This window comes from Bombyx mandarina, chromosome 24, assembly GCF_030267445.1.
Source record: "Bombyx mandarina strain Sakado chromosome 24, ASM3026744v2".
Lineage (NCBI taxonomy): Eukaryota > Metazoa > Arthropoda > Insecta > Lepidoptera > Bombycidae > Bombyx > Bombyx mandarina.
This window is the reverse complement of record NC_143230.1, coordinates 1,331,443-1,356,811: the sequence shown is the minus strand read 5'-3', so window position 1 is coordinate 1,356,811 and position 25,369 is coordinate 1,331,443. Positions and strand designations below refer to the sequence as shown.

The window sequence follows — 25,369 nt, the reverse complement described above, 5'->3', positions numbered from 1 at the left end:
TTGTGGTGTTAATTAAACATTGATTGAAAAGCACCGTGTCGCCCTACGTGCGATTTCCTTGTAAGCGACGAGATGCGTCTCTGTCCATGGACAGCCACGACTGCTTCTCTGCCAATAGCATTCGATTAAGAAGACTAGGAAGTGTAATTTTAATGAAATATAACGCGATACTCGTTTACATCCCATCAGCTGACTATTGTAGGTCCGTGTTATATAAGTTATATAATCGTCCTGCATATTTTTGTCGCGAACCAGTAATTTATTCCGGTTTCAAGGACGCGTCAGCCCTGGCAAAACTAACCTACAAGGTTACAATGCATAATCACGTGTCGTGTGCGGTCAATGACCTCGCGTGAAGTCTCACTTCACTCTCTTTATATACTTTCATTAGTTTATGAATAGTTAACTTATATGTTCGTAATTTTATGAGTGTCTCGGAATTTCATGAAGACTTGGATCTCACGATGCAAGATCGTTGGCGACATCCCCGGTTTGAAGTCTCTGGTTTTCCTGTAACTAGATATGCTGTCATCTCGATTACCCATTATCGTTAGAAACAAATAGATGATTAAGTACCATACAAATTTTACAATTTAAACACTGTATTGCATTCAATGTTCTTCAGCGAACCGGAACGAATCTTGCCCCCGGAATAAGCCAATCTCCATTCAATTCTCTAGACTGCCACTGCGCTCAGTGATCGTAAATCGTAACGTTAAATAAAATAGATAAGATCATAAAAATATTTCGCATGCGTAAGTAAGTATATGGGCATACGCGCGTGTTCCCCTGCCAACTGTCTACACAGTTGAGCCAATTCAGTTGTTTCATTCGTAGGAAGCCATATTGAAAATGTTTTTTTTTAATTCGTTTATTTTGCAACATGTAAAAGGTTTTGAATATATTATAAATACATCTTTTATTGGAAAGGACTTTGGTGTCGACTTTGTACTCCAATAGCACTATGATTGATGATCTTCCATGCTCCAAAACATGGATACCTGTTAATATGTATTTTGGTTTCACGTTCATTTCAACCAACCACGAAACTGCGGTAACATAGTCAATAATAATATTATACAGTACAGTAATGTAACAGAGAAAGCTAAAAGTGATTTAAAATTTCCACTAAATTTATTTTCAAAAAAAAGTAATGTAAAATTGAGCTACTGGTGTACCGGAGACTGTGGCCGCTGTAACGGCCAGCGCTCAGACAACCGTAAGCGATATATTAGAACGAGCGCGTACTGAAACTTTTGTTCTAGATTGTTCCTTTTTTTTTTTTAAATAAAATCTTTCTTTTTTTAATGCTTTGATGAGTGGACGAGCTTGCGGTATTTTAGTTGGTACCCACCCGCGTGGACTCGCGTGATGCCCTATAACAGCCTTTCCCAAAGTGGGCGATAACGCCCCCCTGGTGGGCACTGCAGGCTTAAAGGGGGGCGTTAAGAGACCCAGAAAAAAATGGAGGCGTTGTGTAGAGGCTTGGGAGGCGATTTGTAATTTAATTTAGGATATGACACTTAGACACCGACTGAGCTCTCGCTATAGTGATTTTTAATTAGGTGAAAAAATGGGGGCGCTAAAAAAAATATTCTCAAACTTGGCAGTAGACAAAATAAGTTTGAGAAGCCCTGCCCTATAAGTACTAAACTAAAACTTTTGGAACTAAGATTCGGTCTTTAAATCAAATTCGCAGTTTATGTAAATTTTGCGCTTTTGAAAGGCAACTTCTGTGAGCACGTACCACGATCTGTACTATACGAAAATTTCTACCGCGAAAATATTATGCGTTTAAGGTTGAAGCAATCCTATTTGTGGTGGCTCGCTGTGTCCCACCAAGCAATCCTTGGATTCACCGTACGGGCTGTCACGGAACGTAACTTTTGTGCAATGAGTCTGGCAACACGGTCTTAAGAAAAAACACTTGTCAAATAATATGTGAAGCGAACCGGTTGTAGTTTTTAGTTTTTCGTAAGTTAATATTGTAAATGTGCTAAATACACGGTCATACGGAAGAAAATGTCGTATTAATCGATAGCAAAGTATTTTCCCTCAAGATCCGTCACACGGGTATCAGTATCGTAAGATTGCCAGTGGACTTACGACCCTTGGTATAGGTTTTGTTGGCAGATGAGCATACGGCCCATTTGATGGTGAGTGGTTATCGTCGTCCATGGACGTCAGCAATGCCAGGGGCAGAGCCAAGCCGCTCCCTACCCTAGGTTTAAGGGACCCCCTATCAGTGCGTACTATACGTTCACCCCCAGTCTCCGCATTCGTCCCCCTGTCTGACCCAAGGCTTAACGAATTATGAATTTATTATAGACCAAAAACTAGACTGTATTTTTACTGAAAATATAATGCGAATTAACGATTGTACATTTACTTTTTACAGCCCGAAAAATTGAATGTCTTCAAAAACGACCAGGAGAGCTGGGACTACACATGTAAGTTTTTATATAATGAATGCATCAGAAATATTTTTCGTTGTATATTTGCTTACAATGTTTGATGCGAGAGCTCTATGTATAGTTTCAAAAATAATCATCATCGACTCTATAATGCCCAGCCTGCGTATTGATGCCGCGAAGCAATCATGTGCTCCCGTTTGAAGGGTATTTATAACATTCGTCACGCCAAAATAATTGGGTATTATTTACCCCTGTCTCGAAATCGATAGAAGGGTATACCGGGTAAACAATATATAGACCATATGAACTGCTAATATAACACCTCCATTTACAATTATGTAAGTTGGTTTAATAAAATTATTTAATAAAAAAGTCTTGTCTATTTTTTTATAGATCTGTAAATTCTATGAATTTACGTACCGTCAGAAACAAATTGGTCATGATCGATGATAATATTTTTGAACTCACATTGAGCTCTCGGCTTCTTCCATTATAATAAGGTGTTTCACTTCTAGTTTTTTTTAATAGGAAAATATTATAACTAACCATTTTATTTAATAGATTTTTTTCTTTCCGTCTGTTGCTAATAGAAGAAATATAAATTTTACTCTCAACATTTTTTTTTGCGACTCTAGCTTACATTTTTCGAAATTTAAACATACATATGCGTTGTGAAATCTTTCTTGATGTAACATAATTGTTTATCCTGGTTGCTGTTAGATGTAAAATAATCACACCTATGAATCATTTGACGCGAGTTAAAACGAATTAAATTGATCAAAGATGACGAAATATCTAGTTTTTGTGAAAGTTTCAAGTTTTTTTACAACAAAAGACGGCTCTTCCGAGAGTCTCTTTTCACATTCAAAACCGGATTAAACCGGTTACCGCCGGTCACGACGCGCGCGACGCCGTCTCGACTTGAAAGACATCCGTATGGTTGGCGATTTTCGGTAAATTTATAAATTAAGCTTGATTTTAATCTGCAAACTAACTTTTGATTTTACTAATCTATCACTTTCAAATGAACGTATTAGAAATCCTTTATATGTTTTACGTAAAGTCGATTCGACGTTGCTCTGATTATTTTTTTTATAGGATCTTTAATTTAAGCTATTTTATAATGAGCTCCTATTATACAGAAAAAAGTTTTGCGAAAATAAAGTAGATAATATTTTTTTTGTATCAAAAATATATGAGCTGTGAGCTTCTACTCATTATTTAAAATGATGTCTCTTTCAACTTCGCCACAAACTAGGGTCCTATGTATTCTATTAGCTTAAATATTTTTTAAATGTATATAGATATTTAATACCAGACGCAGAATAAATAAACCTCGTTGTTCGTACAAACAATAGCCCGATGTGGTAAGCAGCAGTCAGGGGCGCTAACTGCTGTGCTGACAGAGACAATCAAATAACATTAACAAATACTATTTTAATATCAGATATATTCATATTAAGTATTCAATGTTGACAACCCTAGGACGGCAATACAGAAAGTCTTTTAAAAGTTGACAGAAGAACTCGCTTTGTTTTATAAAATATATATATATTTATAAACTAGCGACCCGCCCTCGCTTCGCTTCGGAAACATTAAATTTTATTATTAATAGCTGAGTCACGCGATGTTACCCGCGATTATTTTCGTAGAGCGGGTGATACCGCGGAGCGAAGCTAGCCTTAAAAAAGTTGTCTAAGTTACTCCTTATATCATTAGCTACCTATTAGTGAAATCTCGTCAAAATCGGTCTAGCCGTTCCAGAGATTAGCCGGAACAAACAGACAGACAGACAGACAGACAAACAGACAAAAATCGTAAAAAAAATTATTTTGGTGTAGGTATGTACCGTATATATATTCTTTTTTTTTTCTTTCTTACATGGGTGGACGAGCTCACAGCCCACCTGGTGTTAAGTGGTTACTGGAGCCCATAGACATGTACAACGTAAATGCGCCACCCACCTTGAGATATAAGTTCAAAGGTCTCAGTATAGTTACAACGACTGCCCCACCCTTCAAACCGAAATGCATTAATTAATTGAATAATTCATATATGCATTAAGTAAAAAGCGGTTATTTCAATATTACAAACAGACACTCCAATTTTATTTATATGTATAGATAAGTAAATATAAGTTTAAGAATTTCCCTGCGACTGTACAAAGAGTAATTCACCTAGAGCGGGCGAGTGTTGGAACGGTTTCTGAAACCACTGGAATTGTCTTTCGGAATTATTAAGTTTTATGATATTATTTGTTATTAGCAATTGTTATTCATGACTGAAATATCTTTCTTTTCATTTCAAATGAGTACAATTGGAGCTTTTCTTATCCTGGTTAACCTCTTCAGGGGCATTAATACATATAATATGTATGTGTACGTATGGTTTTTATACATTTATTGCGTAGGCGGGTGGACGAGCTCACAGCCCACCTGGTGTTAAGTAATGAAGGTGTTAAGTACAGAAGCCCATAGACATCTACAACCTAAATGCCGCCACCCCTCTTGAGATATGAGTTCTAAGGTCTCAGTACAACGGTCAGTACAACGGATCTCAGGTGTTTGATAAATGCCAACTACCCACTCTATTAAAATATGGATATATTATATATTATATTATATTATATATTTTCGTGCTGTTATATCCGGACTTCGGTACCGTAGATATGCAGACCCTACCGTATTCCTGCTGCATCAGCTCTCCCGTAACCTTATCCACACCATACCTCATTACAAGCCCCACTCACTCAATCAGTTCGTCTCCATCCTTCGCCGCGCTCGCGCCTATCACTTTTTATTAAATCCAGTGTGAATTATAATTTAGTTTTTTTTAAAAAGAAGTTCATAGTATCCCGTATAACAGTGCGTTTATTTCAGTTTCGAAAGCCAGGAAATAAATACACAGATTGCAATAGTTCACTTAATTCTGTATTGCTTTATTTGTAACACTTGTACAATCTTTAGATATGTGCTAGTGTAGCGAGCTTTTTCTGCCGTTTTTTCAGACCACCGCCTTTTTTATTATGTTACGTCCCCACTACTGCCATTACTCCCACCAACAGTGTTGCTTTTTTTTTTTATTGCCCTTGCAGATAGACGAGCACACAGCCCACCTGATGATGAGTGGTTACCGTCGCCCATGGACTTCAGCAATGCCAGGGACAGAGCCAAGCCGCTGCCTACCATCTGGTCTACCATCTGGCTGTCCGGGTATCTGGACACGAAACTGAGCTAGGCACTTCACTGTGCCACTGACCGACATGAGTGGGCTACAAGTCACAGGTGGGCTCATTACGATGCTCAGCAATGAACATAGATGGGTGGACGAGCTCACAGCCCACCTGGCGTTAAGTGATTGCTGGAGCCCATAGACAGCTACAACGTAAATGCGCCAACCACCTTGAGATATAAGTTCTAAGGTCTCAGTATAATCACAACGGCTACTATACCTTTCAAACCGAAGCGTATTACTGCTTCGCGGCAGAAATAGACGGGGTGGTGGTACCTACCCTATTAATTAATTTGCCTATTAATTTATTTCAATACATTCAATTTTGAAATAAATAATTACGAATTTGAACTTGTAACATCGTTCGTCCTATAATCACAATTCTCCTACGACCGAAAATAGAAAATTAACATTTAATAAAGGTTTGACCTGAAACAAAAAAACCTAACAAATTAAACTTTAATATTTAAAATGAGAGAAAACGCCAAACGACGACTTAGAGTCCTGAGAAGGTTTTACTTCCAACAAAGCGCCAGAGAGATTTGCAATTTCCGCTCGGCGAGGTGAAATGTTTCTGTCGTTAAACACTCATTGTAGTCGCAGCTGGGAACGCTGTCCGAATTTAATGGAGGTTTATAAAATGGGTAAATGAATAATAATAAGGGAACGATAATGATTTGTCCAAAGACAGCTTCTTGGATAGCAGACAAAGTATTATTGGCCCAGTGTAAGTAAAACTAGATGATGACCGGTTTTTTTTTATAACGCCATCTTGTTGTGTCTTTAAAGCGGTTAGTTGCCCTCAATTAGAAAAATAGTATTATTATTCGCCAATAGATGTCGGGAAGAGTCATAAAGTTGATTATCGATAAAGTTGAGAATTGAAAACACGAACGAAACAACATTTTCTGAAAATAAATCGTAGCTAGATCGATTTATCGCCCCCGAAATCCCCTGTATACTAAATTTTATACAAATCGTTGGAGCCGTTTCCGAGATTCAGATTATATATATATATATATATATATATATATTATATTGCCGAGATTCAGATTATATTATTAAAATAAATTATGTAGGTATGTGGTATGTGGTAGTTGAACCTCACTAAAAACTCCTGCCGCTCACAGCCGGCGTCCTACCCCGGACCCGGCGAGAATCCAGTCGGAGCTATTGAGACGGCGGGACAGGGTTTACGCAGAGCATGTTACATCCTACCCGCCGTCCCCCGGACGCCGGACCGGCGGCCCCCATCGACACGACCGCCGGTTCCCTCAGTCGACAAAGCCAAGAGCCCGCATTGATGGCGCCGCGCTACACCATCCCATAGAGCGGTCGGGGGAACGCGGCCTACCACGCCGCCCCACGCCTAGGTTCCTCCCCGCACAAAGCGGGTGGAGCCCGAAGCTCTTAGGGGGCCGGGTTACGGACGGGACCCCGGTCCGGACCCCCTGCTCGGCGGCGGCGGATTACTGCGTAGCGAGGAGAGCTTTGCCTCACTCGCCCTGCCGCCTCCTTCTGCGAGATGGTGCTCTCGCAGAACGTTATGCACCTTACGTTGGATTTTTAGGGACATTAAGAATATATAACAGAAGAATATAAAATATATTCGAAGTCGTCGTGGCTTAAAGGATAAAACGTCCTGTGCATTTGTAGGTATCTAGCGATGCACCGATGTTCGAATCCCGCAGGTGGGTACCAATTTTTCTAATGAAATACGTACTTAACAAATGTTCATGATTGACTTCCACGGTGAAGGAATAACATCATGTAATAAAAATCAAACCCGCAAAATTATAATTTGCGTAATTACTGGTGGTAGGACCTATTGTGAGCCCGCACGGGCAGGTACCACCACCCCGCCTATTTCTGCCGTGAAGCAGTAATGCGTTTCGGTTTGAAGGATGGGGTAGCCGTTGTAACTATACTGAGAGCTAAGAAGTTATATCGCAAGGTGGATGGCGCATTTACATTGTAGATGTCAATGGGCTCCAGTTACTACTTAACACCAGGTGGGCTGTGAGCTCGTCCACATGTCTAAGCAATAAAAAAATAAAAAAAACATATTTCCTTCAGATAAATATGCATGGTAATTAATTATCCACCGTGGATTGTAACGATACCATACAATATGTATGTACATAAGTTAGTGTTTGCTGATTTAAGAATTTCCCTGCTATTATTTTTTTTATTGCCCTTGTAGGCAGACGAGCATACGGCCACCTGATGGTGAGTGGTTAACGTCGCCCATGGACTTCAGCAATGCCAGGGGCAGAGCCAAGCCGCTGCCTACTATGCTATGCTACTATACTGCTATGAACTAATTATACCAGATGACCTCTGATTATCGTCGCAATGAAGCGAAATTCCTGTTCCCATGTGAAGCAGTCTCGCACGAATGAACCGCGTTCGATGATCTAGCCTGATCTACTATTTGAGGCCGTCAGCGTAAAAGTCAGTTTTATATAGTCGTCGTGGCCTAAATGATAAGACGTCCGGTGCATTCGTATCGAGCGATGCACCGGTGTCCGAATCCCGCAGGCGGGTACCGATTTTTCTAATGAAATACGTACTTAACAATTGTTCACGATTGACTTCCACGGTGAAGGAATAACATCGTGTAATAAAAATCAAACCCGCAAAATTATAATTTGCGTAATTACTGGTGGTAGGACCTCTTGTGAGTCCGCACGGGTAGGTACCACCGCCCCGCCTATTTCTGCCGTGAAGCAGTAATGCGTTTCGGTTTGAAGGGTGGGGCAGCCGTTGTGACAATACTGAGACCTTAGAACTATATCTCAAGGTGTGTGGCGCATTTACGTTGTAGATGTCAATGGGCTCCAGTAACCACTTAACACCAGGTGGGCTGTGAGCTCGTCAACACATCTAAGCAATAAAAAAAAAGTGACCTAAGCTTACCATAGTTAGTTAGTATGCAGATAATGAGGTACATTCCATAATGAGGAAAATTTACATTTACATACTGTGCAGGACGAAATAGGATTTTATCAAACAAATAGAAATAATATAGTTAATAAGTAATTATGTAACAAAAATGTATAATCTTAAATTATTTAATATGCAATATGTTAGTGTATCAGATCAGAGAATGTAAATAGACCAATAGGAACGATTTGTGGAGCGCTTTCACCACGGTAACATACAGATCAAGGGACCCCCGAAAGTGGCGCGTCGATAGCGCGTCGCGAGATGGGGTACTGAAATAAATATAAAAGGATGGCCATTTATAGGCAAAAACAGTTCTCAGTGGATCTTCGAGAGAAACAGTTCCCAGTGAATCTTCGACAAAGAACCATCAGCAAGATAGAAACAGTTCTCAGCAGATAATCAAGACAGAAACAGTTCTCAGAAGCTCTCCGACAAAGAAACATCAGCAAGACAGAAACAGTTACCAGCAGTTCTCCAATAGTACAGTTATCAGAAAACCACCAGTGAATCAGCTACCAGTGAACCAGACAGTTACCTGTGAAACCTCGCTACAGAAGCCGAAACCCATCGAAAGAAACAGCCGTCTTCTACCAGCGCACAAACAGACAGCAGAAAACATTATTACACGACTCGGAAACAGCCATACAGACCGGGTCGTGTACATTTCATGGTCCATTCGAGCCGGATAGAGGACACATTTCATTATTCTCTCGAGCCGGGTAGAGGATACGTTTTGAAAAGGAAACTGGAACAATGCCGATAACGCGGTCAACAGGAAGAGGACGGATCGAAACAAAACAGTCGCCGCCCTCAGAAACCACAGCTACAGCACAGAGCATGTGGACAGAAACAACCGCGAATACCGTCATGAGTCTGATAGCCCCCACAACAGAATCATCGTGCGCAACAGCCAACACGGAAGCCACGACGAAACTCGCAGAGAAACCTGGGAACTCAAAAACAGAGGCCGTCAAACAGTATATAGTCAAACAGAATGACGTGCCAACAAAACAGCGCGCCGGTACAGTCAAAACTGACCGGTCGCGAAACAGAAAAGAACAGAAGATAGCCAAAGCTAGAGAAGAGCTCGCCCGCCTACAAGTGGAATTGGCAGCCGCCCGACTGGCCACGCTCGAAGCTGGATCTGATGACGAAAACAGCGAATCAGAATACAGTAAGTCAGAACTCGATGAAAGAGTGGGCACGTGCCTGGAAACCCAACCCACAAAAACAGAAAATGACGACCAGCATAATGAAAAACCGGCGGGAACCTGCGACAAACAAGACTTCTCAGATCTAACCGCAGCAATAACACTCGCCGTCAAAGCCGCCCGCGAACCAAGATACACAGAGTTGCCATTCTTCAACGGCAATCACCAAGACTGGCTATCCTTTCGCGCAGCCTATCACGAAACAATGAACTCCTTTACAAAAACAGAAAATATAAACAGACTCAGAAGGAACCTGAAAGGAAGGGCAAAGGAAGCCGTTGACGGATTACTTATAACAAACGCTGATCCGTCCGACGTCATAAGAAGTCTAGAAGCGCGATTCGGAAGACCGGAAACGATAGCCATAACGGAGTTAGACACGCTACGAGCTCTGCCAAGACTAACAGAAACACCAAGAGACATTTGTATATTCTCCAGTAAGGTGACCAACGCCGTAGCTACGCTTCGTGCATTAAATTGCACACATTACTTATATAATCCGGAAACTACCAAAACAATGTTAGAAAAACTCACACCAACACTACGTTACCGATACTACGACTTCACCGCGGTACAACCGAAGGAGGATCCGGATCTAATTAAATTTGAAAAATTCATGAAAAGAGAAGCCGAACTGTGCAGCCCTTATGCACAGCCTGAACAGGCGGGGCACTACTCGCAGCCCGCACAACATAACAGACGCGCACAGAGCGTTCAATTAGTCAGTGAGAAGCCATCACGAGCTAAATGTCCGGTATGTAGCAACACTGAACACACCACAACAGACTGCTACATATTCAAGAAGGCAGACTCAAACACAAGATGGGACATCGCTAAGAATAAACACCTGTGTTTCCGATGTCTACAGTATAAGAATAAAACCCACAACTGTAAACCGAAGACGTGTGGCATCAATAATTGCAAATATACTCACAACAAGATGCTACACTTCGACAGAAAAATTGAAAAAACAGACAACAGTGACAACGAAACAACAGAGAACATTAATTCCGCTTGGACCGGAAAACAGAAACAGTCCTATTTGAAAATAATCCCAGTCCAAGTACAAGGACCGATAGGCACGGTTGATACATACGCGCTGCTTGACGATGGATCAACGGTGACACTCATAGACGAAATCATTTGCAAGAAGACTGGAATAACAGGACCAATCGATCCGTTACACATACAGGCGATTAACAACATAAAATCAACGGAAACAAGGTCAAGAAGAGTCAACCTCACGCTCAGAGGCCTCAACAGTCGAAAAGAAATAATACAAGCGAGAACAGTTAACGACCTACAAGTAACAGCACAAAAAATACCAAAGGAACAGATAGATGAGTATTCGCACCTACGAGACATCAGTGACATCATCACGTACGAGAACGCGAAACCTGGAATCCTGATTGGCCAAGACAACTGGCACATGTTACTAACTTCAAAAGTTAGACGAGGCAACAGGAATCAGCCAATAGCGTCACTGACACCTCTAGGCTGGGTACTGCATGGAGGTCGCACTCGTACCCTAGGCCACCACATAAACTACATAAATCATGCTAGCGAAACCCAGGAAGATGATAAAATAGAAAATCTGGTAAAACAGTATTTCGCTATGGATGCGCTATGCATCACACCAAGAAAACCAAAAACAGACCCAGAGGAACAGGCGCTTCGCATCCTCAACAGCAATACAGTCCACACAACAGATGGAAGATACGAAACTGCTCTGCTCTGGAAAACAGATAATGTCAGTCTACCAGACAACTACAATAACTCGTTAAAGCGACTGATAAATATAGAAAACAAACTCGATCGTAATCCGGAACTGAAACAGAAATACACAGAACAGATGGAAGCACTCGTCGCGAAACGCTACGCCGAGCTCGCTCCGAAAACAAAAACAGAGAACAGAACGTGGTATCTACCTCACTTCGCCGTCGTGAACCCTCTGAAGCCGGAAAAACTCCGAGTTGTCCACGACGCCGCCGCCAGAACAAGAAGGGTAGCTTTAAATGATATGCTGCTTAAGGCACCGGACCTACTCCAATCACTACCAGGAGTGATAATGCGATTCAGACAGCATAATATAACAGTAATAGCAGACATCAAAGAGATGTTCATACAAGTAAAATTGAGACCTGAAGACAGAGACGCGCTCCGTTATCTCTGGCGCAAAGATCAGCGAGATGACAAGCCCCCAGAAGAAAACAGAATGACCTCGTTGATCTTCGGGGCGTCAAGTTCTCCTTCCACAGCAATATATGTAAAGAACTTGACCGCCCAGAAACAAGAAGCCACGCACCCGGAGGCGGCAGTCGCAGTACAGAACAGACACTACGAAGACGACTTCTTAGACAGTTTTAAAGGTTTAAAAGTTGCAGTGCACATAACTACAGACTTTCGTCGAAAACACGAAAGAAAGCCGACCTCGAAGACCTTCTGGACCGACAGTAAGATAGTGTTGAGATGGACAAGAACGGGATCACGCTCGTACAAACCGTACGTTACCCAACGCCTGACAGCTATAGAGGACAGTTCAACAATAAACGGGAGGCGATGGTTTCCCACGAAGCACAACTTAGCCGACGACGTGACCCGAAACGTCCCAATGCCATACCAAAATGAACATAGATGGTTCAGAGGGACAGAATTCCTACGCCAACGAGAGGACTCCTGGCCGACGGAATCGGCGTCAGAAACTACAGAACCGACGGGTGAAGTAAATATAGCAGCTGCAGCACCGGCGGGAGCTTCATGGCCGAGGCGTCGCCATGAAAAGTGGAAATGCCTGCCACGAAACACAGGCATGCGAGGGAGAAGTGATAGCAACATATCCAGGTCCCGACAACGAGGGGCGCACCGTAGACATCAAAACCAAGTTCTACGGAGACCAGTAAAAAAACTACTGATCCTGCCTGCCCATCGAAGAAGACCATCCTGCACCGAGAATAATGCGACGGACTCGCACGGCGGGAGTAATGTGCAGGACGAAATAGGATTTTATCAAACAAATAGAAATAATATAGTTAATAAGTAATTATGTAACAAAAATGTATAATCTTAAATTATTTAATATGCAATATGTTAGTGTATCAGATCAGAGAATGTAAATAGACCAATAGGAACGATTTGTGGAGCGCTTTCACCACGGTAACATACAGATCAAGGGACCCCCGAAAGTGGCGCGTCGATAGCGCGTCGCGAGATGGGGTACTGAAATAAATATAAAAGGATGGCCATTTATAGGCAAAAACAGTTCTCAGTGGATCTTCGAGAGAAACAGTTCCCAGTGAATCTTCGACAAAGAACCATCAGCAAGATAGAAACAGTTCTCAGCAGATAATCAAGACAGAAACAGTTCTCAGAAGCTCTCCGACAAAGAAACATCAGCAAGACAGAAACAGTTACCAGCAGTTCTCCAATAGTACAGTTATCAGAAAACCACCAGTGAATCAGCTACCAGTGAACCAGACAGTTACCTGTGAAACCTCGCTACAGAAGCCGAAACCCATCGAAAGAAACAGCCGTCTTCTACCAGCGCACAAACAGACAGCAGAAAACATTATTACACGACTCGGAAACAGCCATACAGACCGGGTCGTGTACACATACTTCGTAGCCAAAAATTATAAGCGCAAAAATAATGTTTACAAAACCATCTGTTATCTACGCGTGAAACTGGGCATAATCCGTTTTTGCATCAAAATTTATTATGTTTTAAATAATTTGCAATATATAAGCACAAATATGAAAAATCGTGGGTTAGGCCACTTTTACTCTGACGGCCTCGTTTGAGACATCATTTTTGTGTGAAAGAGTCTTTAGGATTTTGAAAAAGGTTAATCTACTTAAAATGGTTATGGTCGCGATGGAAACTCACTTTACAAGGCTTTGAAGAGATTACCGAAGTAAGCTTATCAGTAGTTATTTACTTTTGCGGTTCCCTTAGATCGTAAGTTTGAGGATCTTAATGATCTTTAAGAGGCTAAGGAAACTGTAAGTTAAGCTATGTCAAGTTCTTAATGAACGAGGAGTGCTTTTACAATAAAATCATTTTTTCTTACACTATTTTTAATTCAAATTTATTTTCTATTTTTTAGTTGGATTTTCTATAAAAGCATATTTTGTTAGTTTTTTTAAACTATTATTTATTTCTTCCATGAGATCGTTTATCAGTTAGCTTCTGATTTGGTAGAATTCTAATGGGATAAGAGACGGTTTCTAGCATACTAAAATCAACATAAGGGCTCGCACAAGCCTTACAAATACCTTACCCAATGTATCATTTCGGTCTTCGAAAAACGAATATTTGTCGCTTTATGCTTTGAAAAATGCGTAGTCTACTTGAAATAGGAATTTTTGTGAAGCAATTGAACATACCAAGCGAAAATGAAATGCGATAAATCGCGATATTGATGCACTTTGCATGAATTTGCAATTTTTCAGTGGAGTCGAATATAAATCGGTTATAGGTCTTGCCTTTGAGAGCGGAGTGCCGGATGATCCGATAATACTTTTAACTATTTCACACATTTTTAGTACAACTATAGGATGTTTTTATTGATTTGTCGAAATAGATTTAGATATAGATTAACATTATTGTTGTGAGTCCGCACGGGTAGGTACCACCGCCCCGCCTATTTATGCCGTGAAGCAGTAATGCTTTCGGTTTGAAGGGCGGGGCAGCCGTTGTAACTATGCTGAGACCTCAGAACTTATATCTCAAGATTTACGCGCCCGCATTTACGTTATAGATGTCCACTTATCTAAGCAATAAAAAAAAAAGATTACAACAGCTATAAGTTTTAAATAGTTCTCAAAAGGATATTTTACGGCCACCTAAAAAAAAAGGTGGATTATGGAAACTCGAGTTTATCGTACGATTTAGGAATGAAGCGACGTTTGTACGAGTATACTTGAGGCCTATAAAATCAAAGGCAACTAGCTAAACGCCTTAATGTCGTAAAATTGATTAACAATGGCGCTATCTTGTTTAGTTAGTTGGACACGCTTTAGTGTTTTCATGTTATATTAAATGCAGCTAAATCTCTAACAAATTCAGTTCAAAAAATTTATTTTTACTCTGTACTAAGTACTAATAAACAAAGTTTTATCATTTAAAATTCAGATTATTAGTAATATTCTCATTCTTTATAAATCTGCTTTAAAATAAAGAAATCGTAGCTATCCGAACAGTTATTTCAGCGTGTTGCTAACACTGGCCCTAGCAAGAGCAGTACTTCGATGGATCGGGAGGATCCGTAATGACGTGTTTAGGACCGATTTTGGTAGTTTACCTGAATATTTGACAGACTTGGACTTAGCTGCCTTTGATTTTATAGGCCTCGCTTGTGAGTCGACGTGTTCCTGTTGTCATTTTAAATCAATAATAAAGTTTTACAAAAAATTGAGTTTTTGTTGGACATTTTTAAATTGTTTATCAATCAGTCTCTTTGCCGGTTCTGGGTTAGGAATGTTTAAATTCGGATATTTAGCAGATAGGGTCTCTTTATTGTTACATTGATTACGGAAACTTGTGCTTTTTTTTATTCGTTCTTAGAAATAATAAGGGCTGTTATTAAAGTTGAAATGAATTTGACGAGCGTCCAGTGTGCTTAGTGCGAGTTTTTTTAACGTTCTCGATAGCGTAAAAGTTAACTATAATTTTTATGCTGTTGGGACAGCGCCCCTAGCGGCAAACGTTCTAATTTTTTTTATTGCTTAGATGAGTGGACGAGCTCACAGCCCACCTGATGTTAAGTGGTTACTGGAGCCCATAGACATCTACAACGTAAATGCGCCACCCACCTTGAGATATAAGTTCTAAGGTCTCAAGTATAGTTTCAACGGCTGCCCCACCCTTCAAACCGAAACTCATTACTGCCTCACGGCAGAAATAGGCAAGACGGTTGTACCTACCCGCGCGGACTCACAAGAGGACGAATAAATTTGAGCTAACTTTTACGCTATCGAGAACGTTAAAAAACTCTCACTAAGCACACCGTTCTTCAAACGACGTGTGCCGAAATCATAGACCTGATTGTACACATCGTCACAATACGTCACGGCCTAAATAAAATAGGTGCATACATATGCATCTCAGGAGGGAGTGAGATAGAGCATTATACGGCATTACAGATTGTTTATAAATCAAATGGATCGGATTTGAATTCAATATTTGGACGGTATTAGGTTAATGCTTGCGTGTGCGGTAACGCTTTACGCGCACTGTACAGATAGTTATTATCTATACTAATATTATAAAGAGGAAAGATTTGTTTGTTTGTATTGAATAGGCTCCGAAATTACTGAACCGATTTAAAAAATTCCTTCACTGTTGGAAAGCTACGCTATCCCCGGATGACATAGGCTATATTTATATTTTCAAAAAATTAGGGATCCCTACTGAAACTCCAATCATGTAATTCAATGTGTAAAAAAATTACCTAAAATTCTTTACATCGCGTACGCTACTTCCCAAGCGAAGCCGGGGCGGGCCGCTAGTTACATTATATATGTTGTTTATCGTTACGTCGGTATAACCATAGATTACGCTTCGTTTGGTGCCCGTGCCAAATGTTCGCTTATTGCGAAACGCTTTGAGGTATTTTACGTGATGGGCTAATTTGATTTGGTTGATTGCTTTTTTATTTAATACTAGCGACCCGCCCTCGGTTCGCTTCGGAAACAATAAATTTTATTATTGATAGGCGAAGCCCGTCATGTTGCGCGCGGTACGACAATAACCGCGGGTGAGGCCGCGGGGTGAAGCTAGTCTAAAAAAAGTAGCCTAAGTTACTTCTTATATCATCAGCTACCTATTAGTGAAAGTCTCATCAAAATCGGTCCAGCCATTCCAGAGATTAGCCGGAACAAACAGACAGACAGATAAAAATTGTAAAAAATGTTATTTTGGTGTATGTACCGTATATATATTCATATGCATGTAGTAAAAAGCAGTTATTGCAATACTACAAACAGACACTCTAATTTTATTTATATGTATAGACTAGCTGGCCCAGCAAACGTTGTTTTGCCATATAGATTATTTCTAGGAAAGATAAAAAACCTAGATGTCGGGCTGATTTGTAAATCTAAACCATTCTCGAATCCACCTGAACAACAACACAGAAAATTTGATTAAAACCGGTCCAGCCGTTTAGGAGGAGTTCAGTGACAAACACACGCACAGAAGAAATATAGACTAGCTGACCCGGCAGACTTCGTAGTGCCTCAATCGATAAATAAAATACCTAAACTTTTGTATAAAATAAACTTGAAACAAACAAAAGGAATCCGTCCGACGGGGGACACTTCAAAGGGAAAACAAAATTGTTATTTTTATTTTATTCCGAGCATTTTCATATTTATCTACCTTTTAAACCTTCTCTGGACTTTTACCAATAATTCAAGACTAAAATTAGCCAAATCGGTCCAGCCGTTCTCGAGTTTTAGCGAGACTAACGAACAGCAATTCATTTATATATATATAGATTAGTAAACTTATGTGGCCCTATCGTTTAAGCCGCTGGTGTTTATTGACGCAACCGCGGCCAAGTTCCAATATATGTATTATAAAATATAAATATCGAGGAGTGAAAGGTCATTTGCTTTAAGAGACACTTCGCTTAATATCTTTTTTAGTTTTAGTTTATCTTTGTAATTAAAGGTACAATTTTCTTTGTATCAGTATCAACAATTCGATGTTTTTTTTAATTGAACCCCAATTAAGTTTATCTCATTCAAATAGTTGAAGGTTTTTGATTTTTTTTAAATTAACTTATTAAAAATTTATTACAAATTCATTAAAGCACTTATAAAAATTTTTAAAGGTTGCAAAAATGTCGCTTCAACCAAATAACTTTTCCCCCTCGATATACTTTACAAAAGTACTATCGTAAAGATTTTGATCGATTTAATATTCCAGGTTTTCAATCTTCTAGGCTCATCATCCCTAGTCGTAGAGATGCTTAATAACACACTCACTTTAAGTGTTTAATCATGCATCTACTTTATAATTACCTGTATATTTTTTGTTTCCGTTTCTCTCATTTCAACGTGACTTTATTTACGTTACAAAAAAAGTTTGTTTGTTTTTTTTTTTCTTTTTTTTTAAATATCCGAAATGAACCCTTTTCAGGTGACCAGCGGTTTATTTACAGCCCTTTTATTTTCACGGTACGTCAACTTCACGTTGTCATCCGCAAAAGGGTTATGATTGAAATGCCTACACGGTTTTTAATTATGGTTCTTTTTTTTTTTTTTCGACGGTTTGACCCGTTTCTGTATATTTTTTTATTTTAAATTTGATTTATTACGCGGAACGAAATGAATCGTTGTGATGCTGCGAAGTGTTGGGCACGAATCGGTTGAATCGGTAAAATACTTGATGATGATTTCATCACTCACAGTGGAGCTCACAGTCCACCTGGTGTTAAGTGGATACTGGAATCGATAGACATCTACAACGTAAATGCGCCACCCACCTTGAGATATAAGTTCTAAGGTCTCAGTATTAGTTACAACGGCTGCCCCACCTCTCAAACCGAAACGCATTACTACTTCACGGCAGAAATAGGCAGGGCGGTGGTACCTACCCGCGCGGACTCACAAGAGGTCCTACGACCAGTAATTACGCAAATTATAATTTAAATTTCACAATAATCACTGTTCGTCTGTCGTTAAAAAAAAAACATCCATATAAATAGCAGTTCTGAATGGAAAACATTTATAAACATTCATTGCATCCGACGCACTTAGTATTGGAGAAGTAGCGAAGGATTTCACGTCACTGACATAAATGGACTCTGTACATGGAAGGTGCATTTCAAGCATTTGCATTGCAAGCGAGATTCGAGATGAATTTTCATCAAAGGAGAGAATTACCTCCTCATGTTTCGGAAATGTGTTTCTATAGAGATACGTTGTCGAGACTCGAACTATTGGAGTCGACCGACATAAAAGAGCTGGGAACTTGTTATTTAAACTTAAATTGTAAATGTCGTTAGCGTGACTCAGGTTTTTGGTCATTTCTTCGTCTTTTTTAAACGTTGGTAGTGTACGGGGATATTCCAGATACGCGGTGACTAGTAGATTGAGCTCACGGGGCTTAAATTGAGAGAATGTGCTAACCTTGGCTCTAGCGAGAGTAGCGTTTTACTATGGCCTATGATTATATGTGCCTTAGACCTAGATTAACAAATCACGGCCCATCTGCTGTGAAGTGGTTATGGAACACCACTTTTTTTTTTCCTAGTGTAGAGAGACCATGTCAGCGTGACCGGGCTAGTAGGTGAGCTCACGGGGCTCAAACCTGATGATGTTGCTAACACGAACCCTAGCAAGAGCCGTGCTGCACAGAATCTGCCGCTGGATCGGAATCGCAAACGACTGAGGAGATCCGGCGAGAAACCCAGTGGGTTATGCCGAGCTTATTCTTTTCTATGATCGCCACCGCTGCATTTGCTTTCGCCACGTAGTGTTTAAATGGTTGGTTTTTGAAATGGGTCGGCCCGTTTCGCAGTAAAAGTAAAATCCTCTCAAAAATTCTCATTTTAAGTCCGACGTATTCAAGGAATCTCTTGGTCATAACGAATTGGAATCTGCGTGGTGACACGGTTTTAGTATACAGATAAAAAAGGGTTTGGTAATTTCCTATTGGGTGGGTGGTTGCAAAAATATTGCTTCAATCTTCAAAATAGTCTTTTAACCCCTCAATATCTTTAAAATACTTTAAATTAATACGTGAAGCACAAACTTTGTATCCCTTTTTATGAAAATTGCGCGGACAGAGGAGTATAAAATTTTCTACACATATAGAGAATATAGAGAAGGAAGTGCAGGATGTTAATACATTTTTTAAATTATGCATTAATAACACATTCAATCTATAAAAAAATATTACACACACTACCATGTATTTAACACACACACACACACATATACTCTTTGTTTATTGTCAAACTTTTATTATTGCTTAAAGTAGTCTGTGGTCAAATTGAGAATAGGTTTTTTTTTTTTTCTTTACTATTATTTGTCTGTAGTGTAGTCTTGGCGAAATCTGTGATTATAGAAGTATAATAATACTCTTTGACAATAGAAGCATAATTATAGTTGCAAAGCAATTAATTATAGTTGAATTTCGGCTACTGCGGGACCACTAGTAGTTATAGTTTTGTTATTCTTGAAGCTCTCTCTCTGTGTTCGAATCGATCGCCCACAAGTCAGACCAGTGCTTCTCTGTATGCGACCAGCTCAGTCATAATATTTGCTTTACACTCGATAGCAACTTTATCGGTCGCCTTCTCTTTGTTTTTCAATGTAGCTACGAATGAAACGGTTTATTTTTATTAAATTAAAACACTACTTATCTGTTTAGTGCTGTTTGTTGCTTCATTATGATTTATCATTTCCATACTGTTGATTTATTATGTGTGTGTAAGTATATTAATATATATTGTAATATGTAAGTATGTATATTGGTATATATTATATGTAAACGGTATAATATATATCTGTTTATTATATGTATATATTTTCTATAATAATGTATTGTCTATGGTACACCGCAACATACCTGCTATATTTTTATATTTTACAGAATTTCTGTAAATTAAACGGTTATCTGGAAGAGATCGCTTTTAGCGATAATACCGCCTATTGTACATACGTGCTTTTTGACTGTTTTTTTTTTTGAATGTAAATTGTGTTGGTGTGCAATAAAGTGTATTCTCTCTCTCTCTCTCTCTCTCTCTCTCTCTCTCTCTCTCTCTCTCTCTCTCTCTCTCTTAAACGTATTTTTTATGGCATTAACTGAGGTTTTTTTTGAAGTGAAACTTCTAATGCGACTTCCAACAAGGTTGATGCGCTGTGCAGCTGTGAGCTCGTCCAGCTATCTAAACAGGTGGACGAGCTCACAGCCCAGCTGATGTTAAGTAGTTACTGGAGCACATAGACATCTATAACGTAAATGCGCCACCCACCTAGAGATATAAGTTCTAAGGTATCAGTACAGTTACAACGGCTGCCCCACCCTTCAAACCGAAACGCATTACTGCTTCACGGCAGAAATAGGCGGGGCGGTTGTACCTACCCGTACTGACTCACAAGACGCCCTACTGCCAGTATACCAACGTGTTAATATGCTTGTTATTATTTATTAGTTAAGTTCTATTTTCGTTTACATTTTCGGAATACAATAATGACACCTAGAGACGCGTCTTTTGTGTTAGACGGAAACCGCAAACTGATGCCGGTGTCTTGAGCCGCGTGCAAGCGATACGGGATTGTTTTGAAAGTGTCTTAAAATTAACATATCAAAGAACAGAATATGCGGGTAGTTTCGATTTAAAGATTAACAACATCATCTCGTCTTGTAGCGAGCGATGTTGGCATTTTGTATGATGTTGTCCGTGTTTTTTATTTTATTTTATGATTAACAAAAAGTAAATCTTAATAAAATTTGAATTAAAAATAGTGTAAGAAAAAAATGATTTTACTGTAAAAAAAGCGTGAACGGGACTTGGAGGACGGGGCAGCCGTTGTACTGTTAAAACTGAGACTTTAGAACTCATATCTCAAGGTGGGTGGCGCATTTACGTTGTAGATGTCTATGGGCTCCAGTAACCACTTAACGCCGTGCCACGGATACAGTGTGGTGGTCGACGCTCCGCTTGGATCGTCTGATCACTGCCTTATTCGTGCTGCCGTACCACTCTCTCGTCCTGATCGTCGAACGACGACCGGGTATCGAAGAGTTTGGCGGTATATGTCAGCAGATTGGGATGGATTGCGTGAATTTTACGCATCCTACCCATGGGGGCGGTTCTGCTTTTCCTCTGCTGATCCTGACGTCTGTGCGGACCGTCTTAAAGACGTGGTGCTCCAGGGGATGGAATTGTTTATTCCCTCCTCTGAAGTGCCCGTTGGGGGTCGCAGCAGACCCTGGTATAATAATGCCAGCAGGGATGCTGCACACCTCAAGCGGTCCGCATACGTGGCATGGGATAATGCCAGGAGACGTCGGGATCCTAACATCTCAGGGGAAAGGCGGAAATATAACGCCGCTTCCAGGTCCTACAAGAAGGTTATTGCCAGGGCGAAATCGGAGCACGTTGCTAGAATTGGCGAGCGACTGAAGAGCTATCCCTCTGGGAGCCGTGCTTTTTGGTCGCTCGCCAAAGCTGCAGAAGGTAACTTTTGCAGGTCTAGTCTCCCACCACTACGCAAGTCCGATGACAGTCTGGCCCATAGTGCGAAAGAGAAGGCTGACCTTCTGGTCAAACTCTTCGCCTCGAACTCGACTGTGGACGACGGGGGTGCCACACCACCGAACATCCTCCGGTGTGATAGTTCCCTGCCGGAGATCTGCTTTACACAGTGTGCAGTCAGGCGGGAACTCCGACTCCTGGACGTCCATAAGTCGAGCGGGCCAGACTGCATCCCTGCAGTGGTTCTGAAAACGTGCGCCCCTGAGCTGACGCCTGCGCTAACGCGTTTGTATCGCCTCTCTTATTGCACTAACAGGGTTCCGTCTTCATGGAAGACTGCCCACGTCCACCCTATCCCCAAGAAGGGTGACCGGTCGGACCCATCGAGCTATAGGCCTATCGCGATAACTTCCTTGCTTTCCAAGGTGATGGAGCGAATAATTAATATACAACTCCTGAAGTATCTGGAGGATCGCCAGCTGATCAGTGACCGACAGTACGGTTTCCGTCACGGTCGCTCAGCTGGCGATCTTCTTGTATACCTTACTCACAGGTGGGCTGAAGCCTTGGAGAGCAAGGGCGAGGCTCTTGCTGTAAGCCTTGATATCGCGAAGGCCTTCGACAGGGTCTGGCATAGGGCACTTCTATCGAAGTTACCATCTTACGGAATCCCCGAGGGTCTCTGCAAGTGGATCGCTAGCTTTTTGGATGGGCGGAGCATCACGGTCGTTGTAGACGGTGACTGTTCTGATACCATGACCATTAACGCTGGCGTTTCACAAGGCTCGGTGCTCTCCCCCACGCTTTTCATCCTGTATATCAATGACATGCTGTCTATTGATGGCATGCATTGCTATGCGGATGACAGCACGGGGGATGCGCGATATATCGGCCATCAGAGTCTCTCTCGGAGCGTGGTGCAAGAGAGACGATCAAAACTTGTGTCTGAAGTGGAGAACTCTCTGGGGCGAGTCTCCGAATGGGGTGAATTGAACTTGGTTCAATTCAACCCGATAAAGACACAAGTTTGCGCGTTCACTGCGAAGAAGGACCCCTTTGTCATGGCGCCGCAATTCCAAGGAGTATCCCTGCAACCTTACGAGAGTATCGGGATACTTGGGGTCGACATTTCGAGCGATGTCCAGTTTCGGAGTCATTTGGAAGGCAAAGCCAAGTTGGCGTCCAAAATGCTGGGAGTCCTCAACAGAGCGAAGCGGTACTTCACGCCTGGACAAAGACTTTTGCTTTATAAAGCACAAGTCCGGCCTCGCATGGAGTACTGCTCCCATCTCTGGGCTGGGGCTCCCAAATACCAGCTTCTTCCATTTGACTCCATACAGAGGAGGGCCGCTCGGATTGTCGATAATCCCATTCTCTCGGATCGTTTGGAGCCTCTGGGTCTGCGGAGGGACTTCGGTTCCCTCTGTATTTTGTACCGTATGTTCCATGGGGAGTGCTCTGAGGAATTGTTCGAGATGATACCAGCATCTCGTTTTTACCATCGCACCGCCCGCCACCGGAGTAGAGTTCATCCATACTACCTGGAGCCACTGCGATCATCCACAGTGCGTTTCCAGAGATCTTTTTTGCCACTTACCATCCGGCTATGGAATGAGCTCCCCTCCACGGTGTTTCCCGAGCGCTATGACATGTCCTTCTTCAAACGAGGCTTGTGGAGAGTATTAAGCGGTAGGCAGCGGCTTGGCTCTGCCCCTGGCATTGCCTAAGTCCATGGGCGACGGTAACCACTCACCATCAGGTGGGCCGTATGACCGTCTGCTTACAAAGGCAATAAAAAAAAAAAAAAAAAAAAAAAAAAAAAAAAAAAAAAAAAAAAAAAAACTCCAGGTGGGCTGTGAGTTCGTCCACCCATCTAAGCAATAAAAAAATAATAATATGGTAGGTAGAGTTTATTGTTAGCACCCACAGTTCGACACCACTGTCATGCTCGTTCCTGCCGCGAAGCTGCCATGCTCTCTAATTAGATGGGTAGGCAATTGTTATGATAACACAATTTAGGCTCTCGCGTATCGAGCTTAAGGACGGTATTCCGTTAACCGCTCACCGTAAAACTTTAAGTTTTCCAGTATTCCTTTGAAACACCAAGACACAATTGAATTTCTTCACAATACGGACCTATTTAAAATATTTTCAGTTGAGTGTGACGTTTCTCCCTCCCTCCCTCCGTGTTTCAATTGCGACAGTCACTAGGAATGCTCTCCGTTTCGGTATTGGCTCCGGGCTGTCAGTTTCTCCCGGGCTTATTGCGAATATTTTGTTCGGGGGCAACACGTCGAATGCAAATGATTCGCCTTCCATGTGTTTCCTTGAGGCTTCTTACTCGAGAAGAGTTTTTCGTATGATGCTAGTAGCGTTATCGTTTGTAGTTATATAACTTGCGTACTAAATATAATTTGCGTAATTACTGGTTGTAGGACGTATTGTTAGTCCGCACGCATTCCCGATCCTGCGGACAGAATGGAAATCAGTCGACATCGCCCCAAACACGTCATTTCGGATCCTCCCGATCCACTAACGGTGCTTCTAGGTACCTCAAGCACCGGTCATCGTTCTCGTCGAACCCGTCGCTTGCGACGAAGGGCTCCACGAGTAAATTAACCCACAGACACAGCCCACTGAGTTTCTCGCCAGATCTTCTCAGTGGGTCGCGTTTCCGATCCGGTGGTAGATTCTGCGAAGCACGGCCATTGCTAGGGTTCGTGTTAGCAACGTCATCAGGTTAGAGCCCCGTAAGCTCACCTACTAGTTAAGGCGATGCTGATATAGCCTCTCAAGGCTATCAGCTTTGGTAGGAAAACCGCACGGGTAGGTAGCACCGCCTTACCTATTTCTACCGTGAAGCAGTAATGCGTTTCGGTTTGAAGGGTAAGGCAGCCGTTTTACTGTTAAACTGAGACTTAATCATGTCTCAAGGTGGGTGAGCATTCACGTTGTAGATGTCTATGGGCTCCGGTAACCACTTAACATAAATTAGGCCTCGTCCACCGATCTAAACAAAAAACAAAACTTATTCAAGGTTGCTGTATGCACGAGGAGGGTTTTGAAGAGGACCTCTCAGAGCACGAAACAATAGCAATAAAACTAGACGCAACGGAGGTATAAGTCACATGTCCACGATTTCGACTTTCCAAACTGTCCATTCTTCCGACACGCGATCAAAAAAATAATTATTTAAACACGAATCAGTTTAATAGCTATTATCTTGTGAACTAAGTCAGACGTAAGACAGTCTTAGCTATTATAGTTTAAACATAAACCATCATTTGAAGTCGTCGTGGCCTAACGGATAAGACGTCCGATGCATTCGTGTTGAGCGGTGCACCGGTGTTCG

The 25,369-nt window shown here is 41.3% G+C and overlaps 1 protein-coding gene across 3 annotated transcripts in view; it reads left to right on the top strand.

Moving 5' to 3' along the window:
* sm (heterogeneous nuclear ribonucleoprotein L) overlaps positions 1-25,369 on the top strand; it is a 406,278-nt gene that overhangs the window by 316,368 nt on the left and 64,541 nt on the right. For all 3 annotated transcript variants that reach the window (XM_028183615.2, XM_028183596.2, XM_089737982.1), the window contains exon 5: positions 2,399-2,450. In XM_028183615.2, the coding sequence (XP_028039416.1) occupies positions 2,399-2,450 (52 nt within the window). The remainder of the gene's footprint in view (positions 1-2,398; positions 2,451-25,369) is intronic.